General features: G+C 43.7%; 1 protein-coding gene across 1 annotated transcript; it reads left to right on the top strand.

The window, feature by feature from the left end:
* ATP7A (ATPase copper transporting alpha) lies at positions 1 to 26,502 on the top strand. Its single transcript, XM_042479104.1, has 24 exons — positions 1 to 120; positions 4,851 to 4,985; positions 6,860 to 7,000; positions 8,393 to 8,882; positions 9,108 to 9,845; positions 10,032 to 10,256; positions 10,764 to 10,927; positions 12,559 to 12,720; positions 12,976 to 13,052; positions 13,463 to 13,688; positions 14,669 to 14,902; positions 15,502 to 15,593; positions 16,029 to 16,156; positions 16,338 to 16,492; positions 17,106 to 17,240; positions 17,898 to 18,092; positions 18,256 to 18,438; positions 18,541 to 18,754; positions 19,343 to 19,489; positions 20,135 to 20,277; positions 20,540 to 20,743; positions 21,483 to 21,600; positions 22,076 to 22,178; positions 22,896 to 26,502. Exons 3-24 carry the CDS (start codon positions 6,881 to 6,883, stop codon positions 23,170 to 23,172), a joined length of 4,530 nt encoding a protein of 1,509 aa, XP_042335038.1. The 5' UTR covers positions 1 to 120; positions 4,851 to 4,985; positions 6,860 to 6,880; the 3' UTR covers positions 23,173 to 26,502.
* The last annotated feature ends 65 nt before the right edge of the window (positions 26,503 to 26,567 follow it).

Consider the following 26,567-nt stretch of genomic DNA (forward strand, 5'->3'; position numbering starts at 1 on the left):
GGCGGGGCGGAGGGAGGGAGTCCATCGTAAAGACCGCCTCAGAAGAAGCAGAAGTCTCCCGGCGAAGGAGAAGGAAGGAGCCCCGAGGAGGAGGAGAAGCGGAGAGGAGCCACGCCTGAGGTACGTTTCTCCTCGCTCTCCTCGCCACTGGTCCCCAAAGGGTGCTCTTTATGGCATTTTGGACTTCATTTCCCACAATCCCCGCCTATTGGCCCACGAGGCTGAGGCTTCTGGGAAATGGAGTCCACAATCTCTTAAAGGGGACCAGAGGGAGGAAGGGTCTGCAGAAATGACCCCCGGGACCCTGGGAATTGTAGTCCCTGGTGGCCCCAGAGCTCTCAGACCGAGAAGGCTCCGGACGCCTCACAAACACTACCGACCCCAGGATTCCCTCGCCTCAAAGCCCTGAGGCTGAGAGAGAGTGACTTGTCAAACTGGATTGGCTCTGCAGGGGGAAAGTGTGTTTGCTCCTCCCTCCCTCAGTGCAGGGCTCCCTTGAGACAAAACAGTTGTGGTTGTGGTTGTGTGCCTTTCGAGTCATGTCCAGCTCTTCAGGCGAGGCTTCCTGGGGCTCCCTTGGCCAGATTTGCTCAGAGGGGGCTTGCCATTGCCTTCCTTTGAGGCTGAGAGAGTGTGACTCACCCAAGACTATGGCAGCTCTGATTGCGACCCTATCCTGAGGCTTCCTGGGCAGGAGCTACGGACTCCAGCTTCATTGAACAGCAGTCTGTGACCTGAAGTCGTACGCTCAGTCTCCGCGTTTGCGGCTTTGCCTTTCGGCCATTTGGTTATTCATGTTCTCTCTAGGAATAGCTAAGTCCTCCAGTGCAACTCTATGGTCAACTTGAACCAAAAGCTGCCCTGGAGGACCTAGGGATTCCTAGAGAGGACTCTCCGTTAGGCATCTGTAGCTCCTCTGGCGCAACTCTATGGTCAATGTCTGGCAGATGTGGACCATAGAGTTGCCCTGGAGGACCTAGGGATTCCTAGAGAGGTGTTCTCCCAGGTAAAACCATAGCGTTTGTGTTATTTGTGGCCATTCTTCATTCACGGGGGCCCTGTGTCCCTATCCCCAGCGGATGTGGAGGGTCTCTTCCCAGGGGACAATGTTGTGGGTCAGTATGCGCTTGATGTTCTGCGTCTTGCACTAAACGCTGTGAACCTCGGAGGGACGCTGGTGCTGAAACAATACAAAGAGAAGCGGTTGCATGGAACTGGTCAGCAGCCAGGATCCCAAGAGCTGCAAACGCCTCCCACAAACCCAGCCGCCAAGTCACTTTGGACTTCTCCTTTCCTTTAACCGCAATCTCTCATTCATCTGACAAGTTGTTTTCGTATCTGGCGTGTTCGGGGCAGTTTGTGATAAAGAACGGGTGGCGCCTGATCTTCCATTGGAGGCGAAGGGAAGATCATGTTGTGAGCCTCCTTGATCCCATGGGAAATCATTTATGGCGCTGCTGTGCCCAGTTTTGTCACTTGGTTTTATTTTCCCATTGCTTTGCTTATTAATACTATTCCACATCTAGCTTACTCTATAGGCTTGTCTATAAGACGACCGTCGAAGGCAAGCTTTGGACCCAAATGATGGATTTGGGTATAAGTCTAGGTTAAAACTTAGGGGCATCTAGCAAAGGATCTAAAGGATGAAGCAAAGCAGAACAATGTCAAAGAAGTTACAAGATTCCAAGTCCAGAAGCTGCGCCAAAGCTGCGCTCAGTCCTTAGGACTGGATCATGGCTTTGGCATGGCTTCTGGATTCTGCATGCATCCTTTAAACAGCAGACCTCCAAAGTGACCCAAAGCAGCTTTATTTGGGCCTTAGATTTTGGGGGGTCCATTTTTTGATCTGAATTTCTAGACTTACTCTTCAGTATATATTTGCAGTATATGCAAATATCATCCCAATAAATGCCTTCACTATCATCCAGCAGAGAAGTGCCATGGTTAAGTTGGACAAACCCAAGTGTTAAAGTTGTGTAATTGTCATGATAGGAGGCACACCTGTGTTGCTGTTTTTCTGTGGAAGGTGATACGCTTTTTAAAAACTGACCAATTCAGAGACGCTGAAGAGAGCTCTCCGTTCATTTTGTTTTTCCTCTTCCTTTTTATGTCTATTTGAGAGCTGTGTATTTGAAGGGAGCCTTCCAGGAGGAAAGGTTCTCTCCTTCCTTTTGTGCAAAGTGTTGCATCATGTTTGAGACCAGTTTCTTTGCAGCAAGGCACTTTTATCTAATTAAACTTAATTGCAGGGACGGGTTGTCTATTTTGCAACTATCGCATTTAAACAACCACCTTCATTTCTACTTGTTCCTTTTACTAGGACACTTCAGTAAGTATATCTGACACTGAAACACCTGAAGGAGCGCTTCGGCCGCTGGCAGCCTTTCCACGCCTGGAATGCTTTTATGAAGGCCTTTTTCCTGGCGCTTTCCTTATAGTCCTTGTTTGACTTCTGGCAAATCGAAGCATGAAACAACAACCAATCTGTATATTTCTAGTGTAACCAAAAACAATTTTGGATCACTTTCTGCTTTCATTCAACAGAACCAATAATTCTTAATGGCACCAGCATTTAATCCTGTAGAGTTTTTGTGGTTGACTATCCTTGCAAGGCTATCCTTATATATTCAGTTCTGCCACTAAGTTGCATTCTTTGTATGTAGTCAGTTTACCAAAATTAAATTAGTTTGATGGGGAAAATACAGAGCAACGTATTCCAAACAACTACTTCCATACTAATAATGAACCAGAACGTCTCCTTCATTAGACATGTGTCTGTTGACATTGCATGCTTCTAAAGACACATGTCTGCTGCTATTGCATTCATACATAAATAAAATATGTAACATCTAAACATTTATTTTCATGCAGTGGTTGCTACTGAGTTTGCAACTTGCACTTTGCTTCGGTTGCATTGATTCCTGTACAGTTTCTCTCAGAATCTCTCTCGTCAGCAGCATTGCATGAATTATAGCCAGAGATGAGCCATTACAAATTGGGACAGGGACAGGTGTGCCTTTAGGCTGTTCAGTCCAGATTAATTCGTTTATTATTCATTTATTACATATAGCAAATAATTCCCTTTTAAGAAATAGTTTGGCATCCCCGAGGAAGAACCATGGATTTGATACGAATCAGGACACCTTTTTGTATCTTCATTTTCCCTACTCTTTGCGCTGCTGCCTCTTTCATTTCTGGGTTAGCATCAATGCCCATTTAGAGGCATCAGTGAGGAAAGGGACTTACTTAGTGACTTGCGGTTTGATGTGTGTGTTCTTGTGTAACAGCCACCCCAAGTGTAGCAATGGGTGCGTCGGTCTTGGGACTGCCGCAAGGAGACATGGCCTTGCCCTGCAACTACCAAAGGTGGGAAGAGGACTGGCATCTTGACTGTACTCTTAACATCTTTCCCAAATGGGTCCTGTCCTTCCTGAGGATGACCTGCAGAAGTTGCTATTCCCATCATCCTTCACCTTTGGCTGTAGCATCTCTGGTTAATGGGAGTCCTTCTCCAATAATATCTAAACGGTCACCTTTTGCCTACCCTTGATGTTTGCTAGTTGGTCCTTATTGGAGCCATGCTAGTCAAAGGTCCTCATTTGCGTACCGAAGTGAACCATTTTAGTTGTCTGTAAGCTAAAGGACAGTGAGAAGAGTCTTCAGTCAAAGTGTCCTAGGAATGTAATGGATGATGATGGCTTTTGCATCAGCGGCTCTGGCACAAGCAGAGGGTTGTGACCCAACAGCGAAAGTGGCATTGTCTTCTGAGAGAAAGCAAGGCGGACTTGTCTTGCTGAGCAAAGCGCTTGGTAAAAGTCACGCATGCTGAACTCCATGGATTTGCGTTTTTGAAAGAGAGCATTGTGGCTCCAAGCTTTAAAGGTGGCTAGCTAAAACTTTACCTTATTGATGAGGGATAGAAGTGAAGGAGGGGACCTCTTTTAATTCCTGAAGTCCAGGTCCTGCTTGTGTTACTTGCAATAAGGAAGAACTGCTAATGTTTATTAAGTTGTGACCCGATTTACATTGTCTTTGCACCTCACAACGTATTAATAAAATAGATGACTGATTAAGTGAGTGTTCTTGGTGTCTCCGCATGGGAGACTCACGGCTTATTCATTGTCAGCAAACAAGGGCATAAGATAAGCTGGGCAAGAAATACTTTTGGTTCCAGGACTGATATCAAGATACTTTCAAAGAATGCAGTTCATGGATGATGAAGTCACTCTTTCTTAAGAAAACAGAAGAAACACAAACCAGTGACCCCACGTTTTCAGAAACCACCAAGGACCCAAGAGAATGTTTTAGGTATAGCTTTGCATGCCTTCATAGCAAGGCAGTTATAAATCCTGCCATTCAAGGTTTAGCTTAGCTGCTCTTGGACTCAGAATGATGCAAATTGCAGACTGACACATCTGGAAGAGGACAAGAACGATCTCTTCCCCGTTTGGACATAGGCTGCTGTGTGGTGTGTTGCTGATGACCGTTTGCAAAGCGAGGGAGGACTTTTCCTTTGTCTTCGTCTTGCAGGGCAGGGTTTTTCCTTCCGCAAAGCTAGCCTCTCATTTGTTCTTTGCATCCTCTACATTCATTTGTTTCCCATATTGGAGCTTAGACAGATAGTGGGCTGGCTCATGTTATGGGGCTTGTGTTAGCAATTGTAGGACATGTGCCATATAATCTTAAGGCACCTTTTCTTATGGAGTCCCCACAGGGAAGGCTGCTTCTCAGTGGCTCCCACCCTTCATTTCACTGCCCCATACATCCTTCTTGACCAAAGCGAATACAGAGAAGCAGCCATGACAGTGATGGTGATGGGGATATTAAACTCTCCTTCTTTATCCTCACAGGTCTTCTGGATGGTATGGGTCACAACTGATTTAAGATGGAGAGGCTGCCACTGTTCATAGAAGAGAGGACCGTACCTTTCACTATTGCCAGACTTCTCAACATGCGAACCTCCTAACTAAGCTCTCTGTACAAAGGTAATAGCTACCCTTCATTTACAGTTACTACAGTATAACATGTTTATATGCAACAGAGGTACAACCTAATTTATTTTTCCTTTACTGTGCCAAAAGTGTATTGATCCATGAGAGGAGACCAAAATAATAATCCACAGGCAGGTAATAGCTTTATCCAGACCAACTCAAATCCCATAGAAGTCTTTTGTAGTCTCAAGAGTTTTTGTATCAGTCTTTTGTATTTGCCAAGTCCATGGCGAGGCATAATCTCTGCAGCCCTGATAAAAGGCAACTCGGCAATGCCCTGCATATCATTGCGCACACCTGCTGTTGCTTCTACCTTCTTTAATTACATGTTTTCGAAGAAGGAAGTGGTTCATTAAAGCAGGGCTTGGTCAGGGCTTGTGAGAGTGGCAACATACTTCTGTCCATAGCAACCTAAAAGCATGTGCAAGACTAGACAATTCGCCCAGTTGCGGATACTTCATCCCATACTTTTGGGAACTGCCAGCATTTCCCAGCCAACATGGGAACAGCATTGCTTTTCGGAGGCTACATCTCTTAAGAGTTCTGGAGCAGGTATGGCTGAAGGGTTCGGGGAAATGTCGTCCCAAAATGGTATCCTTTCCACCATCTGGTTTAGAGAGGGCACTGCTTAGGATCCGGTGAGATTATAATGAGAGACTCCTGCCACAAAATGCCATGTTTACTCAGGTTTGCTATTGGAAATCCTCCTGTGTACACATATTGAGGGGGAATGGTGTAAAGGTATTTATAACATCCCTATTGCTTAGATTTATTTATACGAAACCCATTATTCTTAAAGGGTTTATTTGCTCCGCTTGTTAAATTGCCACATATAAATAAGCCTTACTCTGCGCCTGTATTTTCAGGAGTGCAATACCCTTCATTGAAATTGTTATGTGACAAACAGGGCTTTTGTACTATCGAGTGCAGTATAAGCAACAGGTGCAGCTGAAGTTCCAAAACAGCCCCTTATTCTATAGAGATGGGAAAAGGGGGGAAAAGCCAGATGGATGCAGATTCAGATAATTGTTTTTCCTTATGGAAGGGCTAGTCTAGACTGGAATGAAATTGCCATGGACTACATTTAATTGTGGTTCCATACTCAAATAGACCCATTGAATCAATAGGATTTCTATAACTGTTGTTTTAGTGTAGTTAAATCAATGGGGAGACCAGAATTTGGGTCTCCGCTCAGCCATGGAAACCCACTGAGTGACTTTGGGCAAGTCACACTCTCTCAGCCTCAGAAGAAGAAGGCCATAGAGGCAAACCTCCTCTGAACAAATCTTGCCAAGAAAACCTTGTCATAAGGTTGCCTTAAGTCAGAAATGACTTTAGGGCATACAACTGTTTTAATGATTGTTTTGATGTAATACTTCGCCTGGTTTTAGTTCTTCTGTTTAGTGCTGTTTTGGTCTCAACTGTTTTTGACTAGGTCTGCTTTTATTGTGATTTTTGCCTTTAGTCCTAGTCTGGAAGAAGGGCAGAGGAGAAGCGGAAAGGAGGAGAAATGGAAAGGAGGATAAGTGAAAAGGAGGAGAAGCGGAAAGGAGGAGAAGCGGAAAGGAGGAGAAGTGGAAAGGAGGAGAAGTGGAAAGGAGGGCTGGCACTCATGGCTAATCTGATATATTTTCAGATATGCATTTTAGAAATAAAACATATTTATTTATGGGGGGAAATGTACTGAAGAGTTTGTGATAGTATGCAACTTTAATATTTATGTATTTATTTATTTGTTTGGTCTTTGTTCGCTTTCATGCAGATAAGGTTCCTTGCAATTTTCCATTAGCCATCTTTTGCCTGCGTTCAAATGCCACATCTAAAATGTTGGTTTTTATTGGTGTCGTTCTTTTTTCCCTCTATAACAGGAATGTGAAACGGTGAACAAAATGGATCCAGCATCTGGCACGAGATTGATTTTTGTCTCTGTGGAGGGAATGACATGCAATTCTTGTGTAGAGTCTATTGAAGCCCAGATTGCAAAACTAAAAGGAGTTCATAGTATTAAAGTAAGTAAAGCTACCATATTGGTGTATAGTAGTTGTTTTGCTGCCAACTTTCCCCCTATAATCTAGGCATCCTCATGGTTTCCCATAGCAGTTTTTGCAGATGTGTGCATGGATTGCCCACTTCTAAAGCAGAGGGAGAAAAGAGCACCTACTTAATGTCATTTCAGAAAGCCTGCATTTTTGGTTGTCCTATGTATAATTGCAAGTAAATCAATAAGTGTCACCTTAGCCAAAGGCAGCACAGAGATGCAGTGGCACTTAAATAGGTTACATTTGTGTAATTGGATCACAGTAATGACTTCCTGGTTGTGTTTTGCCTCGGGAAAATCTAAAATGTGAAGTTAACGCAATGGGCTTTTCAGTGGCACCAGTTTGCCCTTTTAAAAATCGAAATGGCAGGAGAAGAACTGTGTCTGCTGAAAGCAAATCAGGTTTCAGACATTAGTCCCCTCTTACTTGAGAAGCTCATGACGTTGGCAAGCCTGTATGGTGTTCATGATAGCAACGCTCTGTGTTTGTGTGTGTGTGTCTTAAAAATCCAGATAAGGAATTGCTGCTGCTAAACAGCCAAAGGGCCCCTGTGTACAATCTTGGTGATGAAATTCTGCCCAGGCTCAAGTCCCAGATGATCTGCACTGAAAGAAAACTGATGTCTGTGCATTTAGTCTCTGCAAGCATTAGAACAAAACAGGGAAGAGTGAAGTATTGCTTAGGTAGTGGTAAAATTGAAGTGAGATAGAGACAGGGCATAAGAGTGTTGCCTGATGGAATTCTTCTACTGCCATACTATCCATCCATCCATCCATCCATCCATCCATCCATCCATCCTTCCTTCCTTCCTTCCTTCCTTCCTTCCTTCCTTCCTGTGAATAGTCTTTCAGCTACATGCTTCAAAATACTTCCTGACAGGTTTTCAAAAGCACTAAATCTAACTCTACAGCTAAATAAAGGTTAATAATAAGAATAATAATAACAACAACTGTATTAGCCAGCTATTTGGATTGGTGTGCATAAAAATGAGAGATTAGTATAATCTTTGCTGTCAGGTCGCATGTGAATTGTAATATTCACTTAAGGCGCAGCAGAAAGTGTTAGTTGAGAATTGTATACAGTATTATGGTGTGTGGGATTTTTAAGCCATGGAGCCGCCTTAGTTCCACCTCACCTTGTAAAAAGTCATCTTGTTTTACAGACAAATCCAAGTTAATTTGTGGTTTCATAGCTTTACTGTTTTGCATTTCCTTCTTAGATAATGAAATCACCAAGCAAGGTGTCGCCACAATAAGACAAATCTGCCTGATCCATTAATGCTGCCTTAAAGAAATGTTAATCTTGGTTTGGCTTCGTTGTCTAAGGTGTGTGTTGTTGTTTTTTTTTTTCTTTCGGTGCAAGGTTTCACTCAGAGATAAGAATGCAGCCATTATTTACAACCCCAAAGAGCAAACTCCAGAAGCACTACGGGAAGCAATAGAGGACATGGGATTTGTTGCTGTGCTTACTGACACAAACCCACAACCTGTTGTAGCAGACACTACGTTTCTCACAATCCCTGCTCAGTCTACTTCAACCTGTGAAGAGATCCGTAGCCGCCTCCTGAAGACCAAGGGCATCTTAGATGTGAAAAACTCCTCTGATAAGAAATCCCTAGTGGTTACATTTGTCTCCGCTGTTATCGATGAAAAGCAGGTCAGCCAAATAGTGCCAGGGTTATGTTCGGATAATGTGCCACGTGAGAAAAGCCCTGGGACCTCTGAAGATATGAATGCATCCCAAACGGGGGATGTGGCGCTGAGGATAAAAGTCGAAGGAATGACCTGCCACTCCTGCACTAGTACCATCGAAGGGAAAATTGGCAAGCTGCAAGGCGTCACACGAGTCAAAGGTAATGGGAAATCATTAGCAGGTTTGAGGTTATATATTCCTTTATATATTCCTTAACACTCAAAAATCCCTCCTGATATTTTTAGGGGGAAGGGTTGAGGGTGGATAGCAAATAAAAGTCTCAGGATTGCATTTTTTGCCATCTTTGGTCCACAGCAGGCCTTTCTGTAGTTGAAGGATTTTCACATGAGAGACGCAAACTGACCTTTCCCCATTTGCCTTCTAGTCTCCCTGGACAACCAGGAAGCCGCGGTCGTCTACCAGCCTCATATCATCGCGGCCGAGGAAATAATAAACCAAATAGAAGCTGCAGGCTTCATGGCCTCCATCAAGAAGCCGCCGAAACCCCTCAACCTTGGTGCTATTGATGTGGAGCGGCTGAAGAACACGCAGACCAAATGCTCCTCCAGAGCGGCGCCAAAAAGTCCAGAGGACAGTCTCAATCTGCAGACCATCAGATTCCGGGTCGAAGGCATGCACTGCAAATCCTGTGTCTTCAATATTCAGTCCAGCATCTCAGCCCTCCCCGCAGTAATGAGCATTGTGGTTTCGTTAGAGGACGAGTCGGCCACCGTGAAGTACGACCCCGGCCTCATCGGCATCAGCGCCCTAAGAAGAGCCATAGAAGCTGTGTCCCCAGGGACATTCAGGGTCAGCCTTTTCGATGGACACAAAAACAGAGAGCTGCTGCATTCTCCCAAATCTCCAGTGAAATCTCCAAGGGTTGCCAACAGCTCTGCACACCATCCCTTGATGCACGTTACCATGATAAATGTGGAAGGAATGACTTGCCATTCTTGCGTCCAGTCCATTGAGGGAGTGATATCCCAAAAGCCAGGTGTGAAGTCAATATGCGTCTCACTTCAGAACTGTAATGCAACTATAGAATATGACCCCATGCTGACATCCCCAGATGACTTAAGAAACTCCATTGAGGACATGGGTTTTGACGCTTCCTTAACAGGTAATACTGCCCTAGATGTTGTTGTTTTTTGCCTTGAGTCTGAAGGGCAAATGCATTTGTTTCTCTGAGAGCCAGCTTTCTCTGGGCTGGATTTGACAAATGGCAGGATACATAACTCTCAGTCTCCAGGACCTAGTAGCTGAAAAGGATGCTAATGCATTTTGTGGTATTATTTTCTCTTCCCAGTATCGCCCAGCACAGAACCAGTGGTGCTCATAACTCAGCCTTCCCAGGAAAGGATGGCAGAATCTCAGGATAGTAAACTCCCCAAAATGGATGCCCGCTCCAAGCTGTCGCCCGTTCACGACAAGCAGGACATGAATGTCCCATCGAAGTGCTACATCCAGGTCACTGGCATGACATGCGCTTCTTGTGTGGCGAACATTGAAAGGAATCTGAAGAGAGAAGATGGTGAGATACAGTATTAAAACAGATTTAAGTTTTAATCATGAAGCTAATGGCATTTTAGATTTCACTGGTTTTATTAAAAATCCTGTATTCGATTGCTCAGTGGTTGCTTCCCAAATAAGTGGCTGTGTTCCTCTTATTACTTAACTGACACTGTTGTGAACTCTGTTTTAAACAATACATTTTCCTTATTTTTGTAAAGGCACGGAAATCCTGTTCATTTCCCCCCCGGACTTAAACTCTTAAAATGTTAAATATATATTAAGAGAGGTCTTTATTCTTTCCAGTGTTTATATCAAGGTAGCTACTTACTTTTACGGCTGTTGGAGATAAATCCGTTTGTATGGAAAAACCAAACAGCCTTTGGGGTTGCACATTATGACCCAGATGTTCTGTTACTGCTTTTCTTGCTGTTCTGAACAGAGATCTGTGATGTCTTTGGCGAGATCAATGCATTGTGTGTTGCGCTGATAGCATCTTCATGAACTCTTGCAATGTTTCTGTTTCAAGGCATCTGCTCCGTCCTTGTTGCCTTGATGGCTGGGAAGGCAGAAGTGAGGTATAATCCTGCTGTCATCCAGCCGCCAGCCGTAGCTGAACTGATCAGAGAATTGGGATTTGGAGCCACCGTCCTGGAGAACTATGATCAAGGGGACGGGATCCTGGAACTTGTGGTAAGCAGATTATTTAAACAATGAGCCTTACTTGCACAGTTTCTTACCAAGCAGCTTTGCAAAAGTGAACTTTTGTTGGCACTGGAGACAAATTTGTAATTAGTGTGTAATGCTCTTATTAAAGATGTGTCTCAAAACATTTTGTATGGCTTTAATAACTCATGTGGCTGCCCCGTCTCCTTTCATCATCCAGGGGTATATATGTGTATTGAGGTGTCTGTGTGAGGAATCCAGTATACCTGCTGTGTTTAAAATGGTGTTATCTGTCGAGACGTTTTGTTTTGAGAATCTCTTTGAAATTATAGGGCAGCTCTGAAGTGGGTATACCAGTTTCCCAAGCCCAATTTTACTCAACCATTCCCAGTGAAAGAGGACTGGCAATTTAACTGCGGCACTCTTAGTCAGAAAAGTGTGCAGAAGATGGAACAGCAATCTGCTTCAGTGCAGTTTAGCGTGACGGCCTCTTTTTTGCTTCTAAAAAACCTGCATGCCGAAATAAAGTCAGGTTAATTTTTGGTAAGCACTTTCATTGGCCATTTCAGGGGATTCAGCAAAGAGGAAGGAGCGCATGGATATTCTGATCAGAGTGTAACAGTCGACTCTGAGCTGCAGAGTGAGAGAGGAAGTCCAACTGCTGAGTGGCAGAATGGCATAGTTGTTGAGATGCAGGACAGGAGGTCAAGAGCACAAAACCCGTGCCTTGAACATGAGAGTTAAGATAGTACTTCCGTCAAGAGATTTTAAGAATTATTCATGCTGACTATAGTTATTGAGTGAGTAGGCAGGAAAGGCAATGAAGGATGGAATGGAAATAGTTGTGGTTGCCAAGTATTTTTTCACTTACTCTAAGCAAACAAACTTTCTCCCATATATGTTTTCAGTTCGGAATGCCAATGCGAAATCTCGCAAATCTGTGTTAAACATAGAATGAAAGTAGAAAGGAAAGTAAGATATATATTTCCTCCTCCAAACATGTATGAGTCTGAATCTCAAAACATTTAATATGACTGATGTGGCTGCCCTGTCTGTTTTCTGCTGTGCAGTGCTGTGTGTGTATTGAGACAGTGTAGTGTAATGGTTTGAGTTTTGGACTAGGACACTGGAAGACCAAGGTCTGGATCCCTACTTGGCTATAGTAATCCACAGGCTGACTTTAGGCAGATCACACTCTCTCAGCCTCAGAGGAAGGCAAGGGCAAAACCACCTCTGAACCAATTCTGGAAAGAAAGACCCAAGATACAGTTGGTAAAGAAATGTTTGCCATAAATACACTTTAAATACTTAGAGGGGGTTTGCCATTGGCATCCTCTGTGGCTGAGAGAGAGTGACTTGACCAAGGTCACCCAGAGGGTTTTTCTACTCAAACAGGGATTCAAACCATGGTCTTTAGAGTCGTTGTCCAATGCTCAAACCACTACACTTATGCTGGGTCCCAGATTAAATGCTTCAAAAATGCAAGATAGTATTTACTTATTGGATTTATATCCCGCCTTTCTCCCAAAATGGGATACAGATTTTGTTCATTATCATCATCATCATCATGCTCAGCTTTGTTATTTTTGATGCATTCAAAAAATTTTCCTTGCGATAGTAGTCTACAGACATTAAAACAAATCTTTTCCCCCTAACAGGTGAGAGGAATGACATGTGCCTCCTGTGTGCATAAAATAGAGTCCACACTTATGAAGACAAAAGGTGTCCTGTACAGCTCAGTCGCTCTTGCTACAAACAAGGCACACATTAAGTATGACCCTGAGATCATTGGTCCTCGCAGCATCATTCGGGTGATAGAGGTAAGTGCTCTTGTGAATGCGCTTTGCTGGTTTAGCTGCATTAAGAAGGGGGGCAAATATAATACCTGGAAGCAATGAAGTCTAAGTTTTCTTAGCATTCTAACTTTAGGATGCTATGATGGCAAGGATGCCTCTTTGTGTGCCTGACACTGGTTTAGTCAATCGTTTGCATTTCAGTCAGTTGCAAAGTATATTTCAAAAGCATTGCAAATTTGAGTCACATTGTCTCACGCTCAAATGTCTCTCCTTTCCCAGGATTTGGGATTTAATGCTGCGTTGGTGAAGAAAGACCGAAGCGCCAGTCACTTGGATCACAGGCAGGAAATAAGGCAGTGAGTATTTTTAATTTTGGGGGCAGCTCATGTTAGCATTTTATTCTTATTGACTCTTTCAATAAGAATCTAGTGTAGGGTCTTGCTTTAAAATGGCACTTGCAGTTTTATGCAGACATCCAGAATGTTTGTGTCCTTGTGTTTTCAGAGGGTTGCACTTCAAGCTTCTGTAGCATTAGGTTTACCTGTATTTATTTATTTATTTAGGTATTTATACCCGCTCTTCAGTCCTAAAGGCTCTCAGAGCGGCCTGTAGCCTTTGGCCCATCTTGGTTTTGTTCCACACAACTTATTAAGTGTTTCTTGCCATGCCCAAGGTGCCACATGCTGGAAATGCACTCCATACATCTTCCCCCTTCAAGTTTGCCTTTGCTCCTTTCCAACCCTATCTTGTTCTCTTACTATTTAAGATGGAAACGCTCCTTCCTTGTAAGCCTGTTCTTTTGCATTCCTGTGATGGGGCTCATGATCTACATGATGGTGGTGGACAGCCACATGTCCTCCATGCACAAGGCTGGAAATCTGACCAAAGAAGAAATGGAAGCCTACCATTCGTCGATGTTTCTGGAGCAACAGATCCTTCCTGGGTTGTCTGTTATGAATTTGCTCTCCTTTCTGCTGTGTGTCCCTGTTCAGGCAAGTAGAGAGGTTAACAACATTGTCTTTTCCCATTAGCAGCCAGTTGATGTCACCTTCAGAAATCCTTTTCTTTCTCTGTCCAAAATGAGTCTGCAATATCGGAAGCGAAAGTATTGGTAGCTAAAAGTAATCTTACTTGAACCACTATTTGGACTTGCATGTAAGCAAACCATTAGGGCCCAAAGCAACCTTGAGGCTACTTCTGGGCTTAGCAGCAGAAAATGCGTCAAGCTTTAGTGTAATGGATCCACTTTTGGTTATGCTTCCCTCCTACTTAAAACTTGATGGTGAGTTAATCAGACCTTGGGAATAATTTGTTTAAAGATCAAGTTCGTGATGCCTAATTTGTAAAACATTCCAAATCCATTGATTTTAAAAGCCATTGTTTTAATCATTAATGGCCAAGAGTGTAAGGCTTTGTTTTCTTAAGTTAACAATTCATGTTTCGTGACACTTTGTTCCTGGCCATTTATTGATTTTAAATGATATATTTTTAAAATCAATACTTTTAAAGATCAGTGAACAAAGCAGTTCACTGCAATGACCTCAGTAGCTTAATGCCAGCAAATGAGAATTCTTTAATGTTGGGATGTTAGTGCTGCTGCTGCTGCTGCTGCTATGTCCACATGTTTTTATTCCTCCGGCTGTTTGCATTACGATGATGAACTGGTTCCGCATAAGTCATGTATCTCCATCTTTTGAGCTTTTTGCTCCTGTTAAAAGAGCTTGAGTGTGAATTTTGCTTTCTGGAGGCTGGGTTTCTGCAGGGATTTTGCAGACTTGCTTGCCATCTCTTGGCTCAGCACCATTTTGTGGAATCTTTCATGAACCCCCGAAAGTGCAGAGCAAGGTCACAGACAGCGCAGGATCTCCAGTCATGCGCATCATGTGTTCATGAAAGAATACAGTAGTCCTAAAGACTGTGTTTTTTCTTTGTCTGATGTGAAGTATCCTTTTGGATTTGGCTCTCCTTGCAGATCTTTGGAGGCTGGCATTTCTACATCCAGGCTTACAAAGCCCTGAAGCATAAGACGGCCAATATGGATGTGCTGATTGTGCTGGCAACCACCATTGCCTTTGTCTACTCCCTTGTTGTTGTCCTGGTTGCGATGGCCGAGAGAGCGAAGGTCAACCCCGTGACTTTCTTTGACACCCCACCTATGCTCTTTGTATTCATTGCATTGGGGCGATGGCTGGAGCACATAGCCAAGGTAAACCAGGAAAAAGGCTGCTCATATGTTCAGTGTGACAACAGCAATGGCCAAAACGCTTTCGGTCTGGTTAGCAGGCATCAGATTGCCGTAGCACTTTAACACTCATCCCTTAGCTATAGGATACTTGTAGATGTTGGAGGGGAGGGGAGAACTGTCTCTGAAAGCTTGTGCCAAATAAAAACCTTTTAGTCTTTAAGGGAACATAAAACTTTATGATGCTTGTAGGACTCCAAGGGCAAAGATGGAAGTACTGTTCTAAATCTGGCAACAGCATTTTGCACACACATCCACTGCCATGAAGAAAAGTGTCACAGAATACATATGCTCCTCACACTTTACAGTAATAGCCTGTCTTTACCCTAAAGCAAGTAATGGAGAATAGACTACATGGAGTCTTATGATATCTTAAAGAATAACAATTGGGACTGCAGTCTACTTTGTTGTCTCTGTTGACAGATATTTATTCTGTGTTCTGTTTAGAAATGTTAGAATTTTCTTCTCTGATTAAACTACAGTCAGTATTTGTTTAAATGGTGGCTTGCATGCCCTTTGATGATGTTTTGAATGTAGAATGTGTATCTTTTGTGTTTTCATAGGGAAAGACCTCGGAGGCCCTTGCAAAGCTCATTTCACTACAAGCCACAGAGGCAACTGTTGTGATGTTAGGTCCAGACAACATCCTGTTGAGGTATTCTGCTTTTTATTACCTTTTCCTTAAAAGATTGAAAGAGGTGCTTTATACATTTCTTGTTCCATACTCCTTCATTTCCATTTCTTTTGATATCATGAATTGTGTAGACTGAACTTTGCAGAGAATAGATTTAACAGGAGGCAAGTCCCTTGTGCAAAGTACTTCTAATCTAAATTATAGATGCTTGAAAGGAAACATGTGCCAAGGGAGGGAATAGCCTAAATGTACATGGGCTTGGTTTTGTGTGCCGGCTTCATTGCGTCTGTGGATTAGGATTAAGGAACCAGGTCAGAGCCACCGCAGAAGAGGTGGTCCTTGCTTGGCAAGCAATTGGAAGGATGCTGGGGAAGAATCAGGTGGTTCATAGGACTAACTGCTGAAGTCCTACAAGGTCTGTGTGATTAACTGTTGCATTTCATGTCCTCTTTGCAGTGAAGAGCAAGTAGATGTTGAACTGGTTCAGCGGGGCGACATTATCAAAGTGGTCCCAGGGGGCAAGTTTCCCGTAGATGGCCGTGTTATTGAAGGGCATTCTATGGTGGATGAGTCTCTCATCACAGGCAAGCCATATGTGTGTGTTCGTATGTGCAGCCCATCACAAGCCATCTAGGCTTTTTTTGTTTGTTCTGACGATGGGGCGACTGGGAGGAGGAGAAAGAAGGTGCTATTAGCACTAGGGGCTGGAAGAAAAGCCATACAAGAATAGCCCTCATAACGTTTCATTGGCCTTCTCTTATCCAGGAGAAGCGATGCCCGTAACCAAAAAGCCTGGCAGCACCGTCATTGCTGGCTCCATTAACCAGAATGGATCCCTGCTGATCTCTGCGACGCATGTCGGGGCTGACACCACTCTTTCCCAGATTGTCAAACTTGTGGAAGAAGCCCAAACCTCAAAGGTACTTTCAGCCAAGAACAATAGAGAGGAAGGGAAGTTTCCATCCTGTTTTCTTTGGCCATTATATTCAGCACTGCTCCTTTATGGTCTTTATCTGATCTCCAGGTACGTTTGCATACTGTGCCAAATTGGTCTTCAAGAGGGAAATTACCTGTCGTTCCAAACTTTTTGTGTCTCCTGGTTACTGATCTTGGCCACTGATGTGCCAACAAAATACTTCAGTTTGGATGTGTTGCATACTGTTCCAGCAAAATACCTATGAGACCAGCTGCTGTTTTTCCAAATTATCTCCTCCACTCCTTCACCAGTAAAAAGAATTGCCACCCCGAGGCTTGTTAGTTGTGAAGGGATGAGGTTTTGGACTTGGCACAAATGGCAAGAGAATGGTCCTCTGTATTGTGGCCAAAGAGAAACAAAGGCACACATAGGCACTTAATAGGATTTTACCCATGGGTCATAATTATCTAAACAGACATTAAAGGTTTATTAAACTATATTTAGTCCATCTTGCATATATGTCTTGGCAATATACTTGAAGCACCAGCCCAAACCACCTCAAAGCTCCAGAGAGAACGCCTAGAATTAACTTGCTACTTTTTCTGTCTCCATTTTAGGCTCCGATTCAGCAGTTTGCTGACAAAATCAGTGGCTATTTTGTTCCTTTTATTGTTGGTGTTTCAGTGGTTACGCTGTTTGCCTGGATCGTGATTGGATTTGTCGACTTCGAAATTGTGGAAACTTACTTTCCCGTAAGTCTCTGATACGACTACTTCTGTAATTTTTTGTGAAGACATAGATTTCCTCTCTTCAGTCTTGTTGACATGTAGGATTGGTGTCAAAACATCTGGATAGCCACAGCTGCCCACCTTCTTAAACCTTTTTGTCTCTGGCTTTCTCTTTGTAGCATCATAATTTCGCCTGAACAGGTAATGGCCTTCCCTCAGCATTAGCTGTGGACACATAATGATTGTGGTTTGTCCTTTCGGCCATTGCACCCAAGTCTGCAAACCCACTTCAAACCTTGTTTAAACAATGTAATCTTTTCCACCTAGTTGTAAAACAGTGGTTCCCAACCTTCCTAATGCCGCGACCCTTTAATACAGTTCCTTATGTTGTGGTGACCCCCCAACCATGAAATTATTTTACTTGCTACTTCATAACTGTAATTAAATAGGTGTTTTCCAATGGTCTTAGGCGACCCCCATGAAAGGGTCCTTCGACCCCCAAAGGGGTCCCGACCCACAGGTTGGGAACCACTGTTGTAAAACATGATGCCCAATGGAATGTGATACTAAGCCACAGTTGACTTTCTCTAGTCACGATTTGGTGTAATTTCAGAAGTGAGGTGAACTATGTGGTCCAAATCCTGTTTGGTTCTTAGCTTTTCCTTTCCTCTCCACCAACAGGGCTACAATAAGAGCATTTCCAAAGCGGAAGTGGTAATCCGCTTTGCTTTCCAAGCCTCCATTACGGTGCTGTGTATTGCCTGCCCTTGTTCGTTGGGCTTAGCAACCCCCACAGCTGTGATGGTGGGCACCGGTGTAGGAGCACAAAATGGCATCCTGATCAAAGGCGGAGAACCGCTGGAGATGGCACACAAGGTAAGAAATCTGGTTTTCCTTTACAGCTGGATCAGCAAGGAACAAAGTGGCTGCGATCTGTTTAGAAGCATGACCCCTCTCATCTTTGTCCAAAACTAGTTTGGGTGTATTCTGCACGAAAAAAAGAGGCTTGGATTCTAACGTTGTGTATGTTTTGTTGCAGGTTAAAGTTGTGGTGTTTGACAAGACAGGGACTGTCACCCATGGGACACCCGTGGTGATGCAGGTGAAGATGCTGGTTGAGGGTAACCGGATGCCACGCAATAAGATCCTGGCATTAGTGGGAACTGCGGAGAGCAACAGTGAGCATCCTTTGGGGTCGGCTATAACAAAATACTGCAAACAGGTAGGGGAGTGAGTAGTTTACGTAGTTCAGAGGGTGAATAGAGAGGACCGATTGCCCAGCTGCAGCTGAACATGGCACTCTCTGTCTTGGTCTTTTCTCTAGGAATTGGACGCTGACACCCTTGGCACGTGTACAGATTTCCAAGTAGTCCCTGGCTGTGGCATCAGCTGTAAAGTCACCAATATTGAAGCTTTGCTCTACAGCAGGAATGAGACTATCGAAGATAACAATGCCAGGAATGCCGCCCTTGTGAATATTGATGACCAGGTTGGGGAGCAGATGCAGCCAGCCTTGATTATTGACGAACGGTTGCCAGGTAAGTTAAGAGGTGTTTGCAAAACGTGGGTTGCGTCAAGCGGAAGCCTGGGTTTGGCCCCTGTGTCACTGGAGTGTATTGGACCTTCTCTGGGGAGGAGGTGGAATGGGGGATTCCTGGGATACCATCCTTTTCACAGTAGCATTTCTCTGTCAATGGGACATTGTGTCTTACTATTCTTTCTTTAAAGCAAGCATTTGCCCAAGTGTTTGTGGTTGTGTAAGCACCAACCTCTGATGATCCAGGAATTGGAAGGGAGCTGAGCAAGATTTCCACTGAGATGTAACCATGGTTTAGCCTTATAAGAATGAGCTGCAGCAGTTCAGATGCAGTGGGAAACTGCGGTTTTGCCAGAACTGAATGAGGAAGCTCTTAATCACCTCATTTTTGTTAACTAGAGGAGAGAAGAGGAACTTACAAATCTAAGGCTAAATGGAGCTCATTTTTATCATGTGAAAACATGGTCACTTGTTCCTCCCTCCCCAGTTTTAGATCATTTTGTCTTTTAACTGGCTGTTTCCCTTCCCCTTTATTTATTGATCTGATGTGATTTATTACACGATCATGGCACTACTGTTTTCCTTTCAGCCACATGGAATTCTCAGAAGTACTCTGTTCTCATTGGAAACCGGGAATGGATGTCTAGAAACGGCCTCCATGTCAAAAATGAAGTCGATCAGGCCATGACTGAGCATGAGCACCGAGGGCGCACTGCTGTCCTTGTGGCAGTGGATGGTAAGCCTGGTGCTGGGCTTTGGGACTCAGTTTTGGTTATTTTACACGGAAGAAACTGAGGGACGCAGGCGGAGGGGGAGCTCCATGAAGCAGCACATGGAATGGTTATGGGAGACAGAAGATGTACACCTGCCATATTTTTCTGTCAAGTACTGTATTCAGTTTCAAAAGTAGCTCTTAAAAATGGTAGCCTAATAAATTTAGAGCACATTTATGAGTCTTAAAATATTCACATGTGATGTATTTATTCCCCTTCATCAGATTCCTTCATTTCAAATGCTCTTGTCAGTTGGAAGTTTTCTAAGATGTAGTACACAACACACAAAGTTAATTTGTGGGTTAGACATAAAAGTTAAACATGCTAAATCGTGTATCAGTCGATGCAGAGCATTGGGAAAATATAAAGATTTTTCTCCCACATCACTAACATGGAGACTCAGAGTAACAACACACAGTCAGTTTTGTGTATGCTTCTGAGTGGGAGGAAAAAAGGAAGTGGAAGGGAGAAAGGGAAGAGAAGAGGAAGAGGGAAAGAGAAGGAAGGGGAAAGAAAGGGAGGGAAATCCTTTACAAAGAGAGGCCTTCTGTACCACCCAAAAAACGGAGAAGGAGATTAATGGCAACATGTTCCTGGTGGCTGTCTAGGTGAACTCTGTGGCTTGGTAGCCATTGCTGATACAGTGAAACCTGAAGCAGAGCTAGCCGTCCGTACTTTGAAGGCTATGGGCTTGGAGGTTGTTCTGATGACTGGTGACAACAGCAAAACGGCAAGGTCTATTGCCTCTCAGGTAAGACTCTACATCTTTTAGATCATTTAAAAGTGTGCCACAGACAACAGAGAAGCTTGAGATTGCCATTCAGTGGAGAACAACTGTGCAACAGGTCCCTCAGAAGGTTTACTTATGTCCTTGCATTTAAAAGAAGAGTTTGCACTGAACTTTTAACAGCCTTGACTCAGTGTTCCTAATGACCGCACCTTCGCTGTACCTGTGGGATCTTTTGCTGTAGTTTTGACCTTTTTTGGTGCAATTTCTGTGCCTCTTCATACAGGTTGGCATCTCCAAAGTGTTTGCCGAAGTGCTCCCCTCCCACAAAGTGGCCAAAGTGAAGCAGCTGCAGGGCGAAGGGAAGCGGGTGGCCATGGTGGGCGATGGGATCAACGACTCCCCTGCCCTTGCTATGGCCAACGTGGGCATCGCCATTGGCACCGGCACAGATGTGGCCATTGAGGCGGCAGACGTGGTCTTGATCAGGGTAAGCGATGGGGCTGAGCCAAAGCTCAGGGGAGCTGGGCGCTGCGGATAAATGGCTATTCTTGCATTTAAAAACTGATACAAACCATGGATGAACTCCACAGTCTTCATAGTTCAAAGACATAAGAGGCAGTTTATGCATGGATGCCCCTTTTGCAAATGAAGTGTCTCTGAGTTGTAAGCTCTTGCATCTGTACCTATATTTTTTAAAACTACATTCCTGCAATCCCAGGAACTCATTGTGCCTGTTTTCTTTATTAAAAGGTGCCCATGCCCTTCCCTTGTTGTTTTTAAATCTTAATTTAAAAACCTTGTTTGTTTCATTTTCCACAGGGTTTGTAATTTTAGTGTATTTAGTTTAGTAATCTTGTATATTCCTTTGGTAGGACTGCTTGCTTCATATGGTATTCTATTCGTTATGTAGTTGTAGCCCTCCTTCACTTGTGTGTGTGTGTGTGTGTGTATCAGATTGTATGCCTTTGGCAGGGCTGTCTTTTTAAAACATTCTGTGTTAATTCTGTGAAGCGCTGTCTACATTGATGGCACTGTATAAATGGAGGAGGAGAATGCGCATGCCCTGCTGGTGCTGGCCATAAGATCGTGGCTGTAAGCATTCCTGTTTAATGGCTCCTGGTTCTCCACTTGTAATGCTAGATTTGCCAGACTTAGACTTGACCAGCAACCTGCAGTGTAAAATGAATCCTGGCAAATTGTGTAAAACCTCTTGTCTTACTTGGCAGAACAATTTGCTGGATGTGGTGGCAAGTATAGATTTATCCCGGAAGACTGTCAGAAGGATACGAATCAACTTTGTCTTTGCCCTCATTTACAATCTGGTTGGAGTTCCTGTGGCTGCTGGTATGTACATGAATCTTTTTACCTTTGGTGGTGCATCTAATGCTGGATATGTTTATACTGTGTCGCTTCATTCATTTACAGAGAGATACCAGGAAAAGATTTGGGGTTTCTTGGGGGTTGGGATTTGTGTGAGAAAGAAGAAAGCTGCAATTAATATAACAACATTTTAGGGATGAAGAGCGCAGCTAATCCCAGGCCTCATTATTTAAACTCTTGTTTTAAGCCATTTTGGTAAGAGCACAGGAGAACTCCTTGATAAAATAAAGTGGATTTGGTAAGGTCATTGTGTTTTACTGCTGACTCTCTAAATTTTCCCATCTTGTACTTGGATTTTTGCCTTCTCCATCTTTCCCCCCGCATAAAAGCAGTTGATGATAGAACATGCTCCGTTCTTCATAGATGCACAGTCACGCCTGTGAGTCTGAGGTTTGAGTGACTCTCAGTTCCTTGGAGTTACCATTGATTTCTCTCCTAGGTGTTTTCCTTCCCATTGGTTTGGTGCTACAGCCTTGGATGGGCTCAGCAGCAATGGCAGCCTCATCCGTCTCTGTCGTCCTTTCCTCTCTGCTGCTCAAACTGTAAGTACGGCACACGCAAGCATTCTTCTCCTTTGCAAACATGCAAGCCTTCCTCCCAGTGTATTTACATTCATCTCTTGAGATATTCCACGATTGAGTTTCCAGAAAAAGCTCTCTGCTTCCAAGCTGAGCACCAACAACCTGGTGTCCCCTTCAGAATAATGCACACACAATCTCAGGCACTCACACATACAAAATACTGAATGCATTCATGTATAAGTCTAGAAATTGAAGTCAGAAAACTTATCCAAAAGACATGAGTCGACTTATCCATGGGTCAATGTGAGTACTGTACTTTAACTCTTATTAAAGAAAGAAACATCCCCTGGCGAAAGGCAAGAATATAAGAGGCAGGAGTACTGGAAACACTGACCTCCTCTATTCTGTCATCCATCTAGCCTTTAGGATGAGCACAAACAGTTATGCCTATCTCTTTAGCATTGTTTTCCTTTGCTATGTCCTTTACATCATTTCTTAGATGCCCCCAAATTTTACCCTCGACTTATCCATGGTTCCTATTAAAATCCTTAATTTTGGTCCCAAAATCTGCCCTCAACTTATACATGAGATTGACTTACAGTTGAGTATATACGGTGCTTTCATATCCTCTTCCTTCCCAGGTTAATAGTGAGCAGAGACTTGTTTCTCCAGCATGTTCTGCTAGTTAGTATGTTCTGCAGCCTTATCTCAAAAGTGTGTATTTTCCTCCTTGCTTAGGTACAAGAAGCCTACTTCTGAGGAATATGAACACCGCGCCCGCAGCCAGGTGAGGCAGAAGAGCCCCTCGGAAATCAGCGTCCACATTGGGATCGACGAGAGGGGTCCGGAGTCGCCCAAACTGAGCCTCATGGACCGCATTATCAACTACAGCCGGAGCTCCATCAACTCCCTCTTGTCGGACAAGCGCTCCCGCAGCAGCATCGTCCTCAGCGACCCGGACAAGCACTCGCTTCTGGTGGGGGACTCCCGGGAGGAAGACGACACGACCCTCTGAAACGCGGGAAGGGCCAGGTCTCCCTCCAAGCACTGGTTTATTCTGGAGGTTGACCTGGCTGGACTGGGAATCAAATTTAAAAGTTCTTCAGGTTTTAGTTACTCAGTTGACTAGGACATGGGTCGGCAAGGGAGGCATGTTTCAAGAGAGCGAGGAGTTTCTGCACTGTTTTGTTCAGCATCCAGAAGCCAGAGCTTGCCAAGGGAGAGCGCAAGAGAGGAGAATGCGCCGGAAGCCAAATGCTGAGCCTTTGTGCTGAACTGTGTTTCAAATGTTTTTCTCTGGTAAGGCACCCAGTTAAGGACACGCTTTGGAATCTTGAAAGAGCAGCGCATGGTTTCTAGGCCATTTCTTCGCATGTTGCGTGGCATTTGTCGTTGGGTAGAAACCATGACATTTTCTGTTTTTCAAAACAGATGTGCCTTACTGCTTAACATTCAGGATTTCCCTGCTTCATAGTGTTTTAAGTACGAAAATGGCATTCCACCGACACATGTCAGAATATCAAGTCTTTTCCTTGGAAAAGAGAGAAACCATTCCCATTATTTATGTCCTTTCCCCTCCGTTCGAACTGAGCAATTGCAACACTCCTCTGAGGTCTTTGGTGAAAAGGCTCTTACCTCTCCCTTTCATCCTTGGCCACACAACAAAGTTTTGTTTTGAGTTGTCAGGGCCACAATTTCTGTTCCTTTTGCAACTTACAACTGTATCTCTTTGCAGTTTCTCTCCAAGTAGTTGCGAATCAAGATGTGTTAATGGTCAGGAGATGTTTGTCTGAGACAGATGGACCATTGTGGACGTTTGGAAGGCTTTCCCCCCTCCATTTCTTACAAGATGCTTCTTTGGGTGTGCTTATAATAAGCAATCCCAAGAGTTCTTTGGCTGTTTTCTCTTTGTGATCATCACAAAGGTCTCTTCTTTAGACCATGTTTTCATGCTGGTAAACTGAAACTTTCCCACTTTGCTCACTGCTGCTCCTGTAGTTGGTTCCCTGCCATGCTAAGAATGATTGATACTAACTTTGCTGCTAAGATGGATCTATGCCAAGTACCTTTCTGCACTAACTGATATTCATACTCAGTTCCACATTTTGTGGCTGGAGCGTTTAAATGGAGCATCACAGGCTTTAAAACACATGACTGATTTGTGTTTATAAGAAACAGCTCGATGGGGAGTTAAAACTGTGGCCCACACACAGTTCTCTCACCATGGTTGTGGATTGGCGGATGGGTGGGTTTTTGCCCTTACCTGTAAGGACAGGTAATAGTGGTTGAAATAATGAAGTACAGAATCCCTTTATGCCAACATTTCCCTTAAAGTTAAAGAAGCCAGGAATCTAGCAGCACCAAAACCCAGGAGACACAGGGCTGTGGCTCCTAGCCTCGGCCACCTCCTAGCCGTTCTCTCACCCCATTCCCTGACCCTTCAATTTCGGAAGGTAGATTTGAGGCTTATGAAAAATAAAACAATAAATCTAATCACATTTATGGGACCTGTCATATCAGGGTACATTCAAATGTCATTTATGGCCACCAAACTCCCATGGCAATAACCATTTTTTGCCCCAAATGCCTCCTCCTCCCAATGCTTTTTAGGAGCCATGGGGGGCATTTTAGTCCTTTTTTCAAAACAGGAACTGACCAGAACCCTAACCCCAACCCTAACCTAAAATGACCTTAGGAGCCTCCAAAAACTTGACCCCTGAGGGCCACAAGGGGCAGGTTGCAGAGGGGACATGGCAAAAAACGCAAGGTCCTCCCCTGGCATGTTAGGCTAACACTGGGCTTAGCCTTCAAAACCCCCAAACCTATGCATTTTTCATTTTGCTATGGAAAATGCTTAACGTCTGCCGCCCTCTTTATCTAGAGCCAGATCGCACATGCCTAGGAAACGCATGCTTTTTCAGCATACGTTGCAAAGGGCCTTGGAGCATGTTGGGTGTGCAGCTGCGGCTGGAAAGCTTATCCTAATCTCTTCTCTTTCACATTGCACACACTTTTCCCCCCCAGTTTGTCCCAGTTGTAACCATTATAGTGAGATGGAATATAGTATTGTGTTTAATCTCTACAAAACAGAAATCATGGAAGCAGATGTATTATTTACTTTGACAGTTTTGTACTTCAAGTCATTTCCTCCTGCCCCAAATTTCTAGATTATGTTTAAGATCGCTCCTTAGAAAAGGGCTGCAGATTTTCAGTTTAAATTTGCGTTAGAGGCTGTGATGGAGTCGGTCAGTTCAAGTTAGGGGCAATGGAGGTTGCCCTCTCAATAGATTGTAATTAATGTCTTTTAATTGCCTGCCAGAATCCTTTCAGTTACCCATGCCATGGAGGTCCATTAACATTACCTGACCGCTCAAAGAAATTTGGCTTGCTTAATAGATTGAATCAGTTCAGTTTTAACCACCTCAAATAACTTCATAAGCGATGTCTTGTGATCCAAGTGAAATTCTCTTTGCACCGAAATTAAGTGACAGTTTGGTGGAGACCCCCAGATGCCCCTTCGCCAAAGGCAAAGCCTTGCTTTCTTTGTTTTTCAGGCTGGAAATCAGTGAAAATGGTTACCTTTGCCCTTGGCCCATTCTAAAGGTATATTTGAGATGGAAAAACAAATCTAATCACGTTTATGAGGCATGTCATATCAGGATGCTTTCAAATGTCATTGATGGAGTGTGCCTCGTTTTGATCAGCCGAATAGAGAAACGTAGCATGAAGAACTTAACTTCACAGATGTGTATCTAGTGCCGAAAATGTTGTCTTTCCCCAAAATCTTCCCCCTTTTCTAGACGCGATTCTCCAGGCTGTTTTTTTAATATCCGTCTTGGATAACCTTGTGAATAATATTTTATACTCAGCTTTAATTCAACAAACCAAAACGTCCTTTTTCTGTCTTAAATGTCCGGTGGCCGTTTTAAAGGTAGCTGTGACCTTCCTGTAAATAGGTTTGCTCCCTTTCTGGAGCATGTTCTCTTTTCACAAGTTTTAAGTTATATGTTAAACCCGCTTCGAAACCTGACTGCGGAAAAGGCTATGCAAGGCATTGAATTCTTATTTATTTTCCGCTCTTTGCCGCCGTTACGTTTATGTTAGACTTTTGCTTTATGATTTGGTTGCCTCTAGTCCATGAAGCAGAAGTCCCAGCCATAACTATGCGTATATTCTGTTTTCATATTCAGGAAACCTCCTTGATATTTTGTTTTGCAAAAGTAAAGAACGCCGTGCAATATTAGTTTATAAATCATAATCTTTTACATTTTCTGAATATGCCACTGTCATAATCCTGTTGAGAACGTGCCTTCAGCGCTATAAAATGGTGTTGTGCAACATTAAACGACTTGGTTGTGTGTCGGTTTGTACTCTAGCAGCACATAGTTTCAGTTCAGAACACAGCATTAT

The sequence above is a fragment of the Sceloporus undulatus genome, chromosome 7, assembly GCF_019175285.1.
Source record: "Sceloporus undulatus isolate JIND9_A2432 ecotype Alabama chromosome 7, SceUnd_v1.1, whole genome shotgun sequence".
Lineage (NCBI taxonomy): Eukaryota > Metazoa > Chordata > Lepidosauria > Squamata > Phrynosomatidae > Sceloporus > Sceloporus undulatus.

Bases quoted from the DNA above. Each gene is read 5' to 3' on its own strand.
- ATP7A (XM_042479104.1), top strand. From the start codon at position 6,881: ATGGATCCAGCATCTGGCACGAGATTGATTTTTGTCTCTGTGGAGGGA. The intron at 12,721-12,975 runs GTAAGTGCTCTT...CTCCTTTCCCAG, and splicing joins GCATCATTCGGGTGATAGAG to GATTTGGGATTTAATGCTGC. The intron at 16,493-17,105 runs GTACTTTCAGCC...TCTCCATTTTAG, and splicing joins AAGAAGCCCAAACCTCAAAG to GCTCCGATTCAGCAGTTTGC.